The sequence below is a fragment of the Camelus ferus genome, chromosome 11, assembly GCF_009834535.1.
Source record: "Camelus ferus isolate YT-003-E chromosome 11, BCGSAC_Cfer_1.0, whole genome shotgun sequence".
NCBI classification, from domain to species: domain Eukaryota; kingdom Metazoa; phylum Chordata; class Mammalia; order Artiodactyla; family Camelidae; genus Camelus; species Camelus ferus.
In genome coordinates this window covers 23,461,522-23,480,562 of record NC_045706.1, presented here as the reverse complement: position 1 = coordinate 23,480,562, position 19,041 = coordinate 23,461,522, and the positions used below count along the sequence as shown (strand labels likewise).

Below are 19,041 nucleotides of genomic sequence, written 5' to 3'. Positions count from 1 at the left end.
CATTACCGAGATCAAAATATAAAACATTACCAGTATCTCAGAATCTTCCCTTTGGTAAATGGTATATGCTTTTAAGTTAAAGGCCTGGACTGGAATCTTGATACTTTCACTTTCTTTTTGCGTGATTTTTTTTTTTTTTAACCTCTTTGGGTCTTTGTTGAACCATCCTGTAACGTGATGATAACAGTACCTTATAAGATTGTTAAATTAAAGGAGGTCATATGTAAAACTTTTATCGTAGTGCCTGAATATAGCTTGCGTGCAATAAACGGTAATTATTGGGCAAATGCAACAGGCCGTACTCAACTCCCACTTCCTGCCTTTTTGTCACTCACTTTTGAAAGTTGCTCCCGCTCCTATTCCTTCTTCTTCTTCTTTCTCGCCCCTCCTACTGCCGTAAATTGCCTCCCAGAGCTGTCGTAAAACGCTCCTCCCCGCCCTCCATGTGGCGAAAACGCAATCACGCTTGACGGCGCGAGGTGGCTAAGCCGCAAGATGGCGGCGCTGGCGGAGGAGCAGACGGAGGTGGCGGTCAAGTTAGAGTCTGAAGGACCGCCGGCGCTGCTACCTCCACAGGCGGGGGACGGCGCTGGCGAGGGTGGCGGCGGCACAACCAACAACGGCCCGAACGGCGGCGGTGGGAACGTTGCGGCGTCGTCGTCGGCCGGCGGGGATGGTGGGACCCCCAAACCCACGGTGGCTGTCTCCGCCGTTGCCCCGGCGGGGGCGGCCCCGGTGTCCGCCGCTGCTCCAGAGGCTGGCGCTCCTCACGACCGGCAGACTCTGCTGGCCGTGCTGCAGTTTCTACGGCAGAGCAACCTCCGCGAGGCCGAAGAGGCGCTGCGCCGTGAGGCCCGGCTATTGGAGGAGGCAGTGGCGGGCTCCGGAGCCCCGGGAGAGGCGGACGGCGCCAGCGCTGAGGCGGCTAGCACGCTTCTCAGCCGGGTCACCGCCTCGGCTCCTGGTCCTGCGGCCCCCGACCCTCCGGGCAGCGGCGCTTCGGGGGCCGCCGCCGTCCCGGTCTTAGCAACAGGTCCTGCAGCTCCGGGGAAAGGTGAGCCGCGGGGTCCCGGAGAGGCAGGACCGGCACGGAGGGGAGCTAGCCGGGAAGGCAGAGGCTGGCAGGCCTGCACCTCTGCGGGCTTGTTTTGAATTTCCTGGGCCCGCCTCTAGGGCCACATGCCCGCCCCTTTCCCTAGTGCGCCGGCTGCGCAGTCAAACCCTCTTCCGAGCTGTCAGTTCCAGCGAGAGGCTGTGGAGAGCTCTTGAGCCTAGGGATGTATGAGGACGGTGGGCTCGGAGAGGCAGAGACCTTCAGGCTTTCGGTCCCTTTCCTCTTATTTGGGCTTTTGAGCCTTGGGCAGGGGTGCATTAACGATATTTGTACAGCTCTGTACTACTGTCATTTTACTATAAATACTTCAAGTTATACACCTTAATTCTCAGAGTTCCACTATGAGGTAGACCGTACCTCTATTTTAGAGACGAGAACACAGACTGAGAAAGGCCAAGGGGCTTGCTTTGGACCACACAGCCAGGGAGTGACGGAACATAGTGTAGCCAGTATTTCTCAAAACGTAGGCTGACTATCGTTAGTTTAAATCATTTAAGGGAATGCATTTTCTGGGCGTCACTTCAGACTTAGTGAGTCAGACTCTGTGCAGGTGGAGTCTGGGAATCTGCATTTTTCTAGTCCATCGCCTTAACCTCTTGGCCATGACTACAGCTTGGGAATCTGCATTTTTAAATAAATTCTTCCAAGCGGGTATTGATGTATGGCGAAGTTTGAAACCATTCATTTAGGAACAATCTTTGGTTGGACAGACCGGAGTTCAGTGTCTGTGTTGCTTTTGCTTGTGTGGTGCTGATTATTATTCTTCCAAAGCTTGAGCTTTTTTTATTTCCCTCTGTTAAATGGGTTATTGTGAAATTTAGTTATAATATATGTAAAGTGTCTGACACTGATAAGCTTATGCCTAGTATCCATTACTGACACCTGAGGCTCCCCCTTTCCCCCTTTTCCCAGCAAAACAACACAAAACACTATAAAGTCTCAAAGGTGATCCTGAACCAATAAGAGATGTAGAGCCTCTAGCCAAATTAATCTGTATTTATGAGACCTAATCTTTGCAGCATTGCCAGAAGCGAATGAATACGTAGCATTGTAAGCCATAAGTAGAAATGTGTGCAAATGTGATTGAGAGAAATCTTTCCTAAATGCAGAGTTTTGTGAATGAACTATAAGATGGATGAATTATGTTGTTGGTTATTTTGCTATAATCTTTCATCTCTTCAGAAACGACCTATTTTTTATACTGTATCTCAGAAACCAGTAAGGAGGAAAAGACGTCATCAGAATAACCAAAAGTACTTATAAAATTTGTGTAGTAAAGAGCATAACAGTAGTGTAATTGCAACTTTAAAATTTCCAACAAACTGATTCAATTGACAGATGTATCATAGTTTGTTATTGCTATATTAGAAATAAATATTCATGTTTTCTGCTTCAAATGGTGGTTATAGAAATGTTTTAAGCATATAAAATAGATTTATCTTTTAGAAATATAAATAAGGCAAATTCTCCTCACTATTAACATGTTTATATTTTATACAGAATGATAGATGTACATATGTGAAGGTAACACAGTATGGGATGTGTTACGGGAAAGTTACAAAGTACTTATGTAGCTCAGAGAGCTAGGAGTGTTAAGCCAGGGCTTGGCTTGGTGGTAGTGGGTGCCATTTGCAACTGAGCCTTGAGAAAAGATTAATACACTTTTTTGACTTGCACATACCATGTTTTATAAAATTTGTCTTTAAAATAAGTAGCTCCAGGAAAAATACTGAATCTTTTTGTTATTGATTTGAAAATTTTATTTTAAGATACGGACATACCGAGGGAGTTTTGAATGGGTGACAGAAACAAAGTGAATCCCATTAAAAGATTATGTGATCGTGTTGGGGAAGAGAGTTTGAAAGGAAAGGGACAAACATGTGAGAAACAGTTCACCTCTGGACCTTAGCAAAACAGCCTTAGTCTCTTGGTACGTGTCAGGTCATTTTCTTGAAAGTTGTTTTTTGTTTTTTAAACAGTTGGAAGTGTAGCTGTGGAGGACCAGCCGGATGTCAGTGCCGTGCTATCAGCCTACAACCAACAAGGAGACCCCACAATGTATGAAGAATACTATAGTGGACTGAAACACTTCATTGAATGTTCCTTGGACTGCCATCGGGCAGAGTTATCCCAACTCTTTTATCCCCTATTTGTACACATGTACTTGGAACTCGTCTACAATCAACATGAGAATGAAGCAAAATCATTCTTTGAGAAGTATGTGAATTTATATATATATAAAATATGTATATATAGCACATATATATAATGTATATACACATCTGTAACTACACAAATGTAAGATTGCAACTCAAAAAGTACTTTATGAAGAAGAGGTACCTGGTATTATGAGAACTACAGTGAGGGGTTTGATCTAGTTGGAGAAGTCAGGGAAGGGTCCCAGAGAAGTGATGATTGATATAAGGTCTGAAGATTGGGTAGGAGTTAACCAGAGAAATAGAAAAAGGAAAAGCATGTGTGACAGCTCTATGGCAGGATGGATCATAGTAGGTACAGAGACAAAAGAAGACCAGTGTGGCTGGAGGAGAGTATAGGGGTGGGGGGGTGTGGTATAACATGAAGCTGGACAGTTGGTTAGGGTCTGGAACAGGCAAGTTCTTGGGCCATGCTAAGGGTTTTGTTTATCTTAATAGCAGTAGCGGGTTATATTGGGTAGGATTAGATTTGGCTGAGATTCGCTGAAAATTCAAACAATACTGACATAAATAAAAGTTTATTTTTGCTTTTATCCTAAGAGCAATATGAAGCTGTGTTAAATTAGACTGAGAGTAACTGGAAACACAAACAATAGAGGCTTAAATATGATAAAAATTTGTTTCCCTCTCTCTTGAAGGTAGGCAGTCCAGAACTGGTATGGAGTCCTTGATTATCAAGGACTTAGACTCTCTCGATCTTGTTGCTTTAACATCCTTGTCATACAGTTCCACCTGTGGTACAAGGTGACTCTCCAGCCCTAAGCACTCACGTCAGTGTTACAGTCTGCTGTAACACTGGAGGGCATACATCCTTCCTGGAAGTTGCATATACTTTTCCCTTTTTAATGTCATTAGTCAGTGGCCACACCTGCCACTGGAGGTAGGAAATGTGGTCTTTATGTAGGTGTCTGTGTGCTCAGCTAATATTCAGGTGTTCTGGTGTGGAGGAAGAAAGAAAAAATGGGTATTTGGGGACAGTGAGACATCTCTGCTACAGAAGTCATTGAAGAACCTTGTCCTTATTAGATTTCCATTTTGAAAGGATCTTTATGCAGTGAGGAAAACAGATGGTGGGGGAACTATAAAGTAATCATAGATTGACCATTTTGGAGGTTATTGTTGTGGTTCTCAACTGGGGGTAATATTATTCCTCTCTCCCCTAGGCTATTTGAAAGTGGAGATGTTTTTGGTTGTCATAATGACTAGGCTGGAGGATCAGGTGGCTTAGGGATACCAAAAGTTCCAGTATGTGCAGGTAGTCCTTAGGAAAGAATTGTTCTGCCTCAAATTCTATTAGCACCCCTGTTGAGAAACAGTGAACTAGGGTGTGATAGTGTTGGTGAAGGGAAGTAGACATATTTGTGAGGCACTTGGTGAAGGATTGGCTGTGGAGGTAAGGGAGATGAAAGTGTAATTGATTACCCCTAGGTTTCTGGCTACCCTAACTGAATAGGGGTGCTCTTCACTGAGATAGAAAGCCCTAGAAGAGTACTGGGTTTGTCAGGGTTTGGAATAATCTGGAGTTTAGATTTGAATATGCCTTTGACTCGTTTAAGAGATGTCAGGTTGATAGATGGATGATATATAAGGCTCTGGACCTCAGAGGAGAAGTAGAGATGGAGCCATAAATTGGAGTTGTGTGCAGTATTGATGGATAGAGATGGGCTTGTCTAGGAGGCAGTATGAAATAAGTCAGTGAGTGGGCTAGGCCCGAACCTTGAGGAATTCCACCATTTGGAGTAGAAGAGATGGCCAAGTAGAAGAGAGATAAAAGGAGAAGCTAGTAAAGCAGGAAGAAAACTAGGAAAGTGTTGAGTTAAAGAAGCCAAAGAAAAGGAGTGTTTAAGAAGGAGACGGTGCTTAACAGTCTGAATGCGAGCTCTTTAATACAAGCATTAGACCCAGAAGCTAGGACTTGTCAGGTAATGAAGGCTGTGGTAATAGAGGAATAATAGAACTCAGGACTCCTGCTTCTGTGCCATTATATTCATTCATCATTCTACAATGCCTAATAGAAGGTATATAAAGCAAATGTTCTGTAGCTCAGTGTATTTGGAAAAAAAAAAAAATTAAGGCTGATGGTGACAGAATTTGTAAGCTAATTTTTCTTACTGTTATTGAAAAACCTCTTCCTCTTCCAGTGTCATGGTGCAGTCATCTCCTTACATAGGAAGCTGGAATCTCCTAGGGGATTCTGTCTCCTTGTCATGGACAGTCTCAGCCCTTGCCAGGACCCCATGCTCAGTGAGGTTATGAGCAGTGACTAATATAAACACCAGGAGGCTGAGATTTCTAATTTTATTCAAATCTTGGACAGAAACTTGTGTCTTGATGAGTCATAATAGAGTAACACAGGTAACAGTTTAGGAATCCATAGGCTATGTGTCTTGTCAGTGCTAGAGTCCTAGTATCTTATGTTTAATCATTGTTTTCTAAATGTTTTTGCATTGTTTACTGTTCTTAGTGAATGTCAATATATGATCTTTACATTTGACTTTATTAGGAATTAAGATTTGTAGAAATAAAAGTACATTTAAATTTACTAATTGTCACCAAAGCTGAAAGCTTTACTTAATTGCCTTTGGTAATGATGGTAATGATGAGTAAATGGGAGTGCTTACTCTTTGATATCAACATGTTTGTTCTTAAGTCATGTTATTAAAATAGTGATGTTTAATATTTACATCTGGTATTAAGATAAGAAATTATTACTAATGGTTGGTTTTATGAGCATGTCATGCATTAATTATGGGTGAGAGGCTGGGTGATTGGTATATTGAGTCATTATACTAGTTTCTACTTTTGTATATGTTTGAAATATCCCATAATAAAAAGTTTTAAAAAGTGGGTTTTGAGAGAACATAAAATTTAGTAGAGCAAAGATTCTAACGTTTTCAAATGTCTACCAATGGTGGCATTCAAATTAGACTGTCTACCAATGATGCGTATCTTATCATTCATTCACTTATGGTATTTATTTCAAATTCTCTTAAAATGTTTCTAATGCATTTCATTAGAGAATTAGATTGGTCATTTTTAGGATGAATTCAGAAATGAATTGTGATCATTTTGAAATGTGTTACTTCTGATCCTACAGCTTAGTCCAGGATTATTCAGACTACTACGTTGAAAATATTCTAGGATGTTTATAAATATATGGGGGAGAGGCAGATCCCTTAATGATTACATTGAAAAATGACTTTTTAAAATCACTGAAACAGGTTCCATGGAGATCAGGAATGTTATTACCAGGATGACCTACGAGTATTATCTAGTCTTACCAAAAAGGAACACATGAAAGGGAATGAGACCATGTTGGATTTTCGAACAAGTAAATTTGTTCTGCGTATTTCCCGAGACTCGTACCAACTCTTGAAGAGGCATCTTCAGGAGAAACAGAACAATCAGATATGGAACATAGTTCAGGAGCACCTCTACATTGACATCTTTGATGGGATGCCGCGTAGTAAGCAACAGATAGATGCGATGGTGGGAAGTTTGGCAGGAGAGGCTAAACGAGAGGCAAACAAATCAAAGGTATGGGAATAAACCTAAGAACTATATAATGCAGATTATGAAAAACTGTAGCATTTCCATCTACATAATTTACACATTTTTCTTATAGCTAGTTTGGGAATAATTTTACACTGTATACTAAGTTTCATGTTCTAAGGATGATGTATATATTAGTAAGAATTTGGGAATGGCTGCCTTTAACAGAACCCTGACTGCAATGGCTGAAACAAGTAAAATGAATTAAAGAGGAAGACCCTCCTAGACTGGTGTGAGCGCTCCACAGTGCCCTCAAGGACCCTGGCTCCTTCTACTTTCTGCTCTGCCATCTTCAGAATGTGACTTTCTTCCTTGTGCTCACAGATGGCTATTGCAGCTGTAGCTTTACAACTGTGTTCCAGGAAGGCAGAAGGGGGAGGATGAGAGACATATACCTGCTGAATCTCTCTCTTTTTATCAGGAAAACAGTTTTGTTTTCTAAAGCACTGCCCAGTATATTTGTGTGTACATCTGTTGACCAGAATGATATTATATGGCCATTCCTAGCTGCAAGGAACTTGGAACAGAAATGATTTTAACTGAGCATAGTGCTGCTCCAACTAAATCAGGGTTCTGTTAGTAAGGAAGAAGGGGAGATTGGCTATTGGGTAGACAAGTACAGAATCTGCTTCAGGATAATAATGACCATACTGTAATTGTGATTCCTCCTATCAAGATAGGAAAAGGATGTATTAATGAACAAAAAGGTCATTTTAAAAAATTGGCTCTTTTTACTCGTAGGTATTTTTTGGTTTATTAAAAGAGCCAGAAATTGAGGTGCCTTTGGATGATGAGGATGAAGAAGGAGAAAATGAAGAAGGGAAACCTAAAAAGAAGAAGCCTAAAAAAGATAGTATTGGATCCAAAAGCAAAAAACAAGATCCCAATGCTCCACCTCAAAACAGGTGAGGGAAAAAAACCTCACGAACATGTGTAGAGGTATAAGGCGATACATTATAGATGGTTCAAGTTTCTTAATACTCAGAGTAATTTCTAGTCTGTTTTTCTTTCACAGAATCCCTCTTCCTGAGTTGAAAGATTCAGATAAGCTGGATAAGATAATGAATATGAAAGAAACCACCAAACGAGTGCGCCTCGGGCCAGATTGTTTACCCTCCATTTGTTTCTATACATTCCTCAATGCTTACCAGGTTGGTAAAACAGTTGGGCAGTGTCTGCCTGGAGAGTCATGTTAGAATGGTGATTACCATTAAAAGAAACTTAGATGTGTTAACTAAAATGGAGTTTTCTTATTTAAACTCTTGATGTAAATATGGCTTAAAGCAGTTAGGGAAGGAGAATTAGATACTGCTCAGAACAGATAGAAGGTAATGTTTGAAAGACCTTTAACAACTTGTAGGTCCTAAAATCTTGCTTATTTGTGGCCTTTGTTTCACTGATCAGAATTCTGCTAGCCTTTAGAAGAAGGAAGCTGTGTGGTTCATCTCTCTTGAACTTGACTTTAAGTACTTACTGTAAACTTAATAATTCTTCGTATCTTTATAGACTCTATATATAATAGGGTGCGAGGATATATTTAGTGAAGTACAAACATGACTAACATCTGCACTCCAAACTTGGAGGGCAAAAAGTGGGTAAATGATTGTATGTTCTCAAAGTACATGCTTTCAAACGATGGATTTCATAGGAGAATGAAATCTCAAATAATCTTTTATATGAGAAAAATGCCTATCATTATGTATTCTCTAAGATGTGATTGTAATTTTTTCCCCAAAAACAGTGTAAGGCTTTTTTCTAATTAAAAAATTTTTTTTAACATTTTTATTGGCAGGGTCTCACTGCGGTGGATGTCACTGATGATTCTAGTTTGATTGCTGGAGGTTTTGCAGATTCAACTGTCAGAGTGTGGTCTGTGACACCCAAAAAGCTTCGTAGTGTCAAACAAGCAGCAGGTAACAGAGATGACTTGTCAGGATGTAAATTCATCATTAGTTTACACCAATCTTGATCCCATGGAATATACATAAGACATTGTAATCTCAGCAGACTTTCACTTGATTTTACTTTTAAGTCAAAATGGCTAACAACATTCCCAACAGTGAAAAGTGCATTGGAGTGGCAATCAGGAGACTGGGGTGCTACACTGGTTTAACTTTTTTGAGCCTCGGTTTTCTCATCTGTAGAATGAGGGGATAAGGCTAGAAAACTCCCTAAGGTTAATAAACTCTCCTATTTTGGTTGTTTTTTTGTGAATTTAAAAAAAAACCTTTAAGTAAATGGGAGAGTACTTTCTGTTTTAGCCATAAAAATGGCTAAAATGAACTAATAAGGTTAGGATTTCATTTTAAAGAAAGTTTCTTGCTAATTGTGTTGTTTAAACTAGATAATACATTTTTGATAATTTAGTATTTCTGTAGTTTTATAAATTTTTGAAACATTGTGATATAGTTGACAAATTTGAGTTTCAGTTCTAGTTTCAACACTAAGCTGTGTGCACTCTGGCATATAATTTAACTGTTCTGAACCTCATTTTTTTCTCTTATCCACTGGGATGATAGCAGCTAATTTAGAGGCATTTGCACAGTGGTTGGTATGTAGGAGAAACTGTTCAAATGTTAGTTGTTCTCTTAAACTGTGATGTAATTGTCTTAAAATGTTTTAATTAATGTCCTTTTAAAAATTAATATTTCTGGACCATTTTAGATCTTAGCCTCATAGATAAAGAATCAGATGATGTCTTAGAAAGAATCATGGATGAGAAAACAGCAAGTGAGTTGAAGATTTTGTATGGTCACAGTGGGCCTGTCTATGGAGCCAGCTTCAGTCCGGATAGGTAAAATACCAAACAATAAAAATTAAATACTGCAGTATTACGTTGGGACTATATGAGTGTTAACTACTGGAAACATTATGCAAATGTTGGGGAAAAATCTGTTAGAAAAATCTCATGGTTGCCTATTATTCATTATCTTTGAGAATCTTGCCATCTGCTAATTCATCTTGGGGTACTAATATACAATACCCAAATTTACAGAATCAAGATGAATAGCTTCAGGGTTTGCCAGTTATAAAAATTAGCTTCAGTTTTGTAACTCCAGTAAGGGTTGAATTGCTTCTTTGGGTTCCTGCCTTGGGTTTTGTGGCTACTGCTATCAATTGACTTATCTTTGTATAATCAGAAGAACTAGGGGAATAGTGTAAAGGGAATTTAAAACCCACAAAAGGTGTTTGCCTATTTTTCATGATCTCTAACATTCTGTAGAAATGGGGGAGGGTTATTTTGTTTTCATAATACTACCTATATCTTATTGGATAGATAATAGCTTTCAATCCATCAAGATTTTCATCTTTATGAAACTGAGAATGAGGATTTTTGTTGTTTTATAGGGTTTAGCCAGATAGTACATTTTTACTCAAGGGAAACTTCTGATTTCAGTGAAAACCTTATTACTTTCTGAGTAGTTCAGCTTTTGTATTTAGCCCTGATGAAGGTAGGGTATTAATGGCATGTCTGTAGTGTTGTTTTTGCTTTTTTTTTTTTTTTGGTCCAAAAGATGTTTACTTTAAAATTCTTACACAACTTGTACAGGATATGAAAATTGCATCTCCATTTTAAAGTAAAAAATTTACTGAGTTTTAAGTGACATATCACATTTCTTAGAAGCCCTTCTCAGTTTACCAATCTGACCGTACTTTTTGTCATTACCTGTTGGTATTTTTTTTCTCCTAAAGAATTGTGATTTTCCTTTTAAGAGATATGTTTTTAAAATAATCTAACCTCATTTAGTAGGTACTCAGTAGATACAGTGTTACTGACTAACAGTAGTTAGTACTTTCAACTCTTGTTATCTACTGTGGATTTCATGTATAAATTAAAAGTGAGATAAGTAGCATGTCAGTTAGCTACATTTAATACATTCAAATATATGCAAAAGATGGACAGGTAACTAAATTATTTTAGGAATCAAATATATTACTTTCTCTTCTCTCAGGAACTATCTGCTTTCCTCTTCAGAGGATGGAACTGTTAGATTGTGGAGTCTTCAAACATTTACTTGCTTGGTGGGATATAAAGGACACAACTATCCAGTGTGGGACACACAGTTTTCTCCATACGGATACTATTTTGTGTCAGGGGGCCACGACCGAGTAGCTCGGTAAGAATGTTGTGATCTTGTGACGGGGTCTGTTCAAGGAACAAACAGAATTTTTCTTGTGGTAATTGCAAACTCCAACCAAACTCATTTTCACTTTTATTCAGTAACAACTTTTTGAGAATGTCAGCATTTATAGGTCCTTATTTGAAAATGAATTTGGGATAGGACTCTTACCTTGTCTGCAGTCATGTCTGTAGAGTCCATGCTCTTCCCCTGCCCGCCACCAGATGCGAAACTGTCTTTCACAACCACTGTGAGCACCTTTGTTTTCCTGTCATGTCCTTAAAAGTTCAGAATTGAGGTAGCATGGGTTATAAACCATGTGGTGATCAGAACTAGGGAAAAATACTTTTCTGCGGGTTAGACTAAGAGTTGAGTGAGGTACGGGGGTGTACATACAGAGAACTAAAGGATTATAGGATTAAAAAACTTTTGTACCAGATCAGTTTAGTTCTTAAGAATGTTTAGTCTCAGACATTCCATCTTTCTTCGCTCAGGTAACTAATGAGGGGGACCCATTTGGAGCTAACATTTCACTTGGATGTTTCTATATTTATTTTGGATAGGATTTTGGTATTTCACAGTTAACTGCTAATTATCTTTTGTTTTCAATTTTTTTTTTTTTTTTTGAAGGCTCTGGGCTACAGACCACTACCAGCCTTTAAGGATATTTGCTGGCCATCTTGCCGATGTGAATTGTACCAGATTCCACCCAAATTCTAATTATGTTGCTACGGGCTCTGCAGACAGAACTGTGAGGCTCTGGGATGTCCTGAATGGGAACTGTGTAAGGATCTTCACTGGACACAAGGTATTTTACACCTTTATTATTCCAGCATTCAAGGTTCTTTTTGAGATAAGTTTAAAAAATAACCAGTGAGACATACACATTAAAGATACTGTTCATACCACTGAACTTTGTAATTCTAACTTTTGCCTTACTTTCTTAGGTATTTTTAACCCTACTTCTGATAACCTTTTTTCCAACTTTTCTAGGGACCAATTCACTCCTTAACATTTTCTCCCAATGGGAGATTCCTGGCTACAGGAGCAACAGATGGCAGAGTACTCCTTTGGGATATTGGACATGGTTTGATGGTTGGAGAATTAAAAGGTCACACTGATACAGTCTGTTCACTAAGATTTAGTAGAGATGGTGAAATTTTGGCATCAGGTAAGTGACTAGAAATGGCTTTGCAGTAATGGGTCAATGGTACATTTAAAGGAAACACAATGTTGACAATTGCAAAATTAAGGTCTGCTGTTTTAGGTTTTGCTTCTCCTTAGCAATGATTCCAGAGTGTCACCTACATGTATATTGACTTCTCAGGTTAAACTACTGCTTGAAATGCTTCTTTAGAGGGAAAAGAGTTGTTAACCAAGTTCAGATTTCTTCATCAGAAATATACAGTAAATGCATAAATTACTTGACAGAATGTCAGCATCTAAATATGGTAGATGCTACTAAATGATTTCCTTTGATTTCCTCTTAGGTTCAATGGATAATACAGTCCGGTTATGGGATGCTGTCAAAGCATTTGAAGATTTAGAGACTGATGACTTTACTACAGCCACCGGCCATATAAATTTACCTGAGAATTCACAGGAGTTATTGTTGGGAACATATATGACCAAATCAACACCAGTTGTACACCTCCATTTTACTCGAAGAAACTTGGTTCTAGCTGCAGGAGCTTATAGTCCACAATAAACCATCGGTATTAAAGACCTCTGGAAGCTACTGTTTTAAAAAGGGAGACTAAAAGCAAATACCTCAGTGATTAATATTTAAGCTACAAAGAATGTTTTGTCTATATGGATCTGGAAGTATGCTGCTTGGAAAATCTGAACAGGACAGTTCCACGTTTCTATAGCAACCACATTTAACTAATTTCCGTTAGTTGAATAAGAGGTATTATGTTCGTGGAGGGGACATTTATGGTGCTTTGGATTGTGTGGAAACTATGCATTTTCTGTTCAAATGCTATTTTAATTTATTATGTCTAGAAAAAAAATCAAGTGATTTCAATAATTCATCTTGCTTCAAGATTCAAATTGAGTAATAATAATACCATCTTGAATTTTAGCTGAAGAATTCTATGAGCATGTATGTTTCTGCTGTAAAAATGTAGTTACTGTATGGCACTCAAGTACTATGTTAAATGATCCACTAACATTTTTGCTTGGCTCATGATTAGTGGAATGTACGTAACTGGGTAGGTGAACTACAGTTCCTTTCTGAGAAATAGATGAAGTACAACCATCCACTGACATCTGAATTTATACCTTTTGGATTTTGAGTGCACCCAAACAAACATTCTATAAACCAGGTGAAGAAATTAACTTCCATGTTCTACTTCAGCTAAAATGGCTACATACAACCTAGGACACTTGAAGTCAGACAGACATTTCAGTTGCTTACCTCCAGTACTGAGCCTTGCTTTGGGAAACTAAGAGATTTAGACCAAGTCACTGCCAGTTTTTTTGCCTTTGTTGCATTTTGTACAATTTTTATATTTTTGATATCTTGTAAATAAAGACAACCAGCTTTTCCAGGTTCATAATTTATTGTACAAATTGAGTATCACATGATGAGCTGACATTAGCTTCTTCAGGCGTGGGAACTTAACAGATGAGGTACAGTTTAGGATCCTATAAACAAAGTAAAAATAGTTTAGACACAAATGTGTTCAACTCTACCTTTAAGACTTAGTAATTACTCCTACAGGACTATCCAGGAACCTCCCCTGAAATTAATGCAAATTCATTAGAATCTCAAAGGAGTCAGTTACCCCTCAAAATTTAGGTGTCTCTCAGCTTAACACAGTTTAACCTAACACTCCATCTTGAACAAAAAGCTGCCAATAATTCAGAATGATCCTAATCATATACCATTGGAAAAGCCTAGTACATAAAGTAACATTGTAAACACTAGAAAACAGAGAAGGTGGTAGTATCCTCATTAGAAAAACAAAATTAGGAGGTACCTAATAAGAAAAACGGGGCAAAAAACCACCTGTTTGTCAAGAATAAGTAACGGACCACACAGCATTCTAGGATACGCAGTCCCCTAAGTCAACAGTTTTGGGATTGGAAAAGCTTTTAATAGTGGAAGAAAATTTTTCTGTTATAGATAACTACATTAGATCTGGGTTTTGGGTTTTTTGCACATCATCTGCTAACACACTAAATATTTATTCACTCAAGCAAGGGCAAATGGAGACTGGATGGCACTATAAGAAAACAAAATCTGAGGGATTTAAGGAAAAGACAGAATTACTTACATAAAAATTTGAAACTAGCAAGCGAACTAGTAAAAACATTTGCAACTGATTTAAAAGGTTGATTAATTACTACAAAAAGCATATCGAGAAAGCTCTTCACAAAAAGAAAGTCCCCATTGTTACACGAGAAAAACACATGAAGAAAATGTTAAAAATACAAATGGCAAACAAAAATATACAACTTCATCAAAAAAATTATTTTTACTCATCAAGTGAACAAAAATCAGAAACTGACATTATTCAACATTGCCACACACAGAGAATGTTAAAAATGTAAATGGTAAACAAAAATACACAACTTCATCAAAAAAAATTTTCACTCAACAAATTAACAAAAATCAGAAACTGACATTATTCAACATCACCTGGGGCACAAAGCTGGGTGCCCCACAACGCTTTGGGAAAACACTTCAGCCTAAGAGAACAATCACAGATATAAAAACTTCATGCTCTAAAGTGTTCACTGTAATGTTATTTATATTTAAAAAAATTCTAATAGGAGACATTTCCTCTGTAAAATAAAGCATATATCCATGAGCACTCATGCATTCAAATTACAGAAAACACATGTTGTAAGACAAAATTACAGATATGAATCATAGCCATTGGAAACCAAATACATAAAAAAAAGTTAACACAAGTTTTCAGGGTAATGGGACATGGGCAATATTTTTCTATTTTTTTCTTTAATAAATTTTGCACAATGACAAGACACTTTTATGGTGGGGGGGAACCCTAACATCAAAAGGCTTAGTTATAAACTTTTAAATGTTAACTCCTTACCATTTATGTTGCTTTCACAGCTGGAGTTTTTTTAGACCTTAACTTGAAGTATAAGACTAACAAAGCAATGCTTCCATACGTGGCCAGAACACACTGAAAAAGAAAGGAAAAAGTAAACAAGGCTGTTGTCACACCTGTATTACTCTAAAACATAACTGCTTAAAGGTATCATTAATACTTACATTCATTCTCCCTGTGAGAGTGTAAGAGTTGAAATATTTTTTGATGCCAGTGAAATGGAATTGGGCATCAGTTTCTGGACCTGCCATGATTTCAGTCTTTTAAGAAAAGAAAGAAAGGAATACATTGGTTTGGATGCAATTTAAAAGAAAAATTTTTAATTAAAAAATTCAAAAAGTCATTGCATATAAATATTGCAAATTTTATATATGCCTCACCCAACAAAGCAGCAAAGTGGTGGAAAAAAATCTTGCTGATAAGAAATTTTTGGAAAGAAGGACTTTATCTTGGTTGCTATTACTCAACACTCCAGAATATACATCAAATCACTCAGCATAGGAGGAGAACACAGTAGTCTCTTAAGTCCATCGTCCAACCCAATGTAACCTGCTTTCATTGCTGGCTCTATCTATGCCATAGTGTACTGTACATGGAATTAGTCAGTTTTAAGACTAGTTGAAAGCTAGTGGAGCTTGTGATACTTTTCAAAGTTTCTCATAGAGGTAGCCAGCAACTAAACAGCTCACCTTGCAACCCTTCTTTTTACAATTTTTCCTATAACTATTTTAGGACCTCCATGTGAAGGGAGAGAAGGGATCATTTACTAGATTGAGTTGATACATACTGCTGGTGGTGAGGAAGCTGAAACCAAAAATGCTGAAAAATACATGGGTAAATATTTTAATCATCTTAGGCAAGAGAAAATACAAAGGTGGCCAAAGTAAAAATGTGAAACATAGAAAGATAAACGCATGATCAAAGAAATGTAAAATGAGACTAAAATCTAACTATCAGAGTAGAAAAGATAAGTTTATAGTAAGCAGTAGTAGTGAGAATGTGGGAAAATAAACAGTCCCTCTGTTGCCTGGAGGGAGTGTAAATAAACTGGTGTAACATTCTTAATGTGCAATTTTGCAATATCTATCAAATTATAAAATTCGTATACCCTTTCATCTAGCTGGCTCATTTGTTCTCTAGGAATTTATCCTTTTAGAAATGTTACAAAGTGGAACGATGCTAATGGTTCAAGGATGGTAACTGAAATGTAGTTTATGAAAATAAAAAACTGGCAGAACCAAAAATCCACCTACAAGAGACATAAATGAGTTTCCATTGGAGGAAATAAAATGCATGTAGATCTTTATATATAGACAGGGAAAGATATTCCCATGCACATAGATCTTTACGTACTGACACAGAACGATGTCCCTATGTAATGTTAAACATTAAAAAAATCCTATTTCTGGACATTATAGAGCACATCAATGATTCTCAAAGTCTGGTTCCTAGACTGTCAGCATCAGTGAAAATTTCTTAGAAACCCAATTTCTCAGGCCTATTGAATCAGAAACTGGCACCCAGCATCTGTTGTAATATGCCCTCTGGGTGATTCTAATACATGTTAAAGTTTAAAAACATTGCAGTAACAGAAATAGAAAACCAAATGCTTATTAGTGATTACATATTAAAAAAACAAAACAAAACCCTGTAAGAACATATAGCAAACTTTTAAGACGGGCTACACCTATAGAACGTATGTATTTTACAACAGCATGTATTTCTTTCAAAATTAAAAAGATAGTAAAGGCATATTCAAAGGTCATCAGAACACCACTCGAAAATTCGTCTGTATGACCGCCTATCTACCACGACCGACGCCACGCCGAGTCGGTTGGCAACATAGACGAGCCGGTCGAGGTCCGGTCGAGATTGGTAGGCAGTGGCAGTGACTCAGCTGGCTCTTGATGAAAGAGTGGGAGACACCTCTGAGGAAGCTGTTGCTATGGAAACTGGCACTCTCCTCTTTACCATTCAAAGGCCTCCAGAGGCATTCACGTGCATAGAATTGGCAATGAAAATGTGGACAAATGATCTTAATCGTGAACGGTTTCAAGGTTCATGGAGCAATGAAGGATTCCAAACTTCCTTAGGCCTCCTCAGGAGCCTTGGCCAGTCCAGTCCAAGGAGGAAAATCTCCATTAAAAGAAATCTTTATGATGTAGCTTTTATATTATCTCATTTCAGCCAATTTACTAAAAACATGCTTTTCTATTATCTTCAGGATAGATTTTTGGATTCTTACAGCATCAAGTGGGTTTCTAGGAGAAACTACAGAAAACAAGGGCTTAACTTTGTCAAATTATTAACTAACAATCCCCACTACCTTGTGTCTAACAAAAAATTTCAGGAGAATGTGGTGTCCAACTTAAAGAAGATTAAGGTGTTTTAATTTATCTCTACACAATATAGAAGGAAGGCTGGTGTCACAGAGAACTAATTCTGACTGCAGCGAAGGGCATGGTATAGGAATTGCAATTTAGTCTAGATCTTAAAGGAAGACTCTTCAAACGCTGAGATGGAGGAGGAAGTGGAATGTTGCTAATAAACAACTGGACCAAAGCCTGCAAACTATTGATTTGTACCGTCAGCAAACTGCAGGTACTTTTGGGCAAAGATCAGGAATCTTTGTGTTAGTGTCCTTTGTGGAATAATTGAACTGATACTTGCTTTTAAATCATACTTAAGAAGACATTAATGAAGGAGAAAATTACCTAAGGCTAAAAATAACCATACTAATTGTTAAACGGAAGCCTATGGCAAAATCTAAGCGATAGGATCTTCCCTTTTGTTTCTAATTAAGAAGCGAACCACTATTCAATACATTTAATTTTTCATGCCTCTCTTCACCAGTGAAATGGGCATTCCAGAAAAGGCCCAAAGTTTTGACCAACTGCCTTTTCCATTTTCTGTTTTTTTTTTTTTTTTTTTTGCAGGGGTTGGTAGTTAGGTTTACTTATTTATTTATTTTTAGAGGCAGTAGTGGAGATTGAATCCAGGAACTTGTGTATGCTAAGACTGTGCTCTACCACTTGAGCTACACCTATCCAACCCATTTTCTGTTTCTTGATACTGCTGTTTTCCTGTATGGACACCTACCTGGAATGCTGAGATCATTAAGTGAAGGAGGCAAAAAAGAGTGAGAGCCGCTCAGGTACCAGAAGCAGCCACCTGCACTTCAAGTTTACAGCTCTCTGTTCTCGCTACCTCCTAGAAAATGCCTTTCCGCTGACCAAACACAGACTGAAATTTAACCCGCTTATCGCGGGCCTGGCGAAGTGCAGGCCCGCTTGACAAAGACGGTAGCACAGCCTGGCTAAAGGAGGCCTGGCTGGCCAGCTTTCTAAGCACAGCTCACTGGAAACAAACTGCTTTGGGCATACAGAGAAGAGGGTCATTTAACCGAAGGTAGGGTCAGAAGCCTGAGTTCTCGTCCAATGTTAACGTCACTGGGTGACCTTGGGGGACTCCCTTCGCTGCGCGCCTCATTTTTCTCCACTGGAAAATGTATCCTAAGGGCTTTTAGGAGCTGGGGGTGGAGAGGCCTTTACCTCGCACCGAGGCTTCCGGGTCACTGTCCGAACCCTCTCGCCCGGCCCTAATTTTCCCTAATTTTTTTCGACTCACCACCACTCTCACCCCACCAAAGCAAAAAACTCGCGGTGTGCCCGGACCAGGAACAAGTCGGATTCTAGGCAAGCCTCGCAAAGCGGATGCGCGAGGTCCAAACCCGGGCTCCCTCCCCACCTACCTTCCAAAAGACACCAACTCCGCAGCCTGTGTCCTTCAGTGTACGCAGCTGCCCCTCGGCCCACCCGGAAGAAGCCGCCTCCCCCGCACGCGTTCAACAGGCCTTACCTATTCTGCCTTCCGCGTCGATTGGCTACAGTTAGAAGTCCCGCCCTTCCGCTTCCGGTATCTCAATCGCCTCCCCCTGCCCTTTAGGACTTAGTACC

At 38.8% G+C, this 19,041-nt stretch overlaps 2 protein-coding genes across 3 annotated transcripts; one reads left to right on the top strand and one right to left on the bottom strand.

The window, feature by feature from the left end:
• Nucleotides 1-480: 480 nt before the first annotated feature.
• On the top strand, nt 481-13,564 carry TAF5 (TATA-box binding protein associated factor 5). Its single transcript, XM_032491014.1, has 11 exons — nt 481-1,054; nt 3,094-3,331; nt 6,552-6,867; nt 7,624-7,787; nt 7,898-8,033; nt 8,675-8,795; nt 9,547-9,676; nt 10,836-11,000; nt 11,634-11,811; nt 11,997-12,174; nt 12,494-13,564. Exons 1-11 carry the CDS (start codon nt 496-498, stop codon nt 12,709-12,711), a joined length of 2,403 nt encoding a protein of 800 aa, XP_032346905.1. The 5' UTR covers nt 481-495; the 3' UTR covers nt 12,712-13,564.
• On the bottom strand, nt 13,549-18,963 carry ATP5MD (ATP synthase membrane subunit DAPIT). Of its 2 annotated transcripts, XM_032491016.1 has the most exons (5): nt 18,837-18,947; nt 17,331-17,356; nt 15,250-15,345; nt 15,068-15,160; nt 13,549-13,652 (listed from the first exon to the last, which is right to left on the bottom strand). In XM_032491016.1, exons 3-4 carry the CDS (start codon nt 15,334-15,336, stop codon nt 15,071-15,073), a joined length of 177 nt encoding a protein of 58 aa, XP_032346907.1. In that variant the 5' UTR covers nt 15,337-15,345; nt 17,331-17,356; nt 18,837-18,947; the 3' UTR covers nt 13,549-13,652; nt 15,068-15,070. The 2 variants fall into 2 exon arrangements, with proteins under 2 accessions (XP_032346907.1, XP_032346906.1); XM_032491015.1 differs by lacking the exon at nt 17,331-17,356 and having other exon boundaries at nt 18,837-18,963.
• Nucleotides 18,964-19,041: the final 78 nt, after the last annotated feature.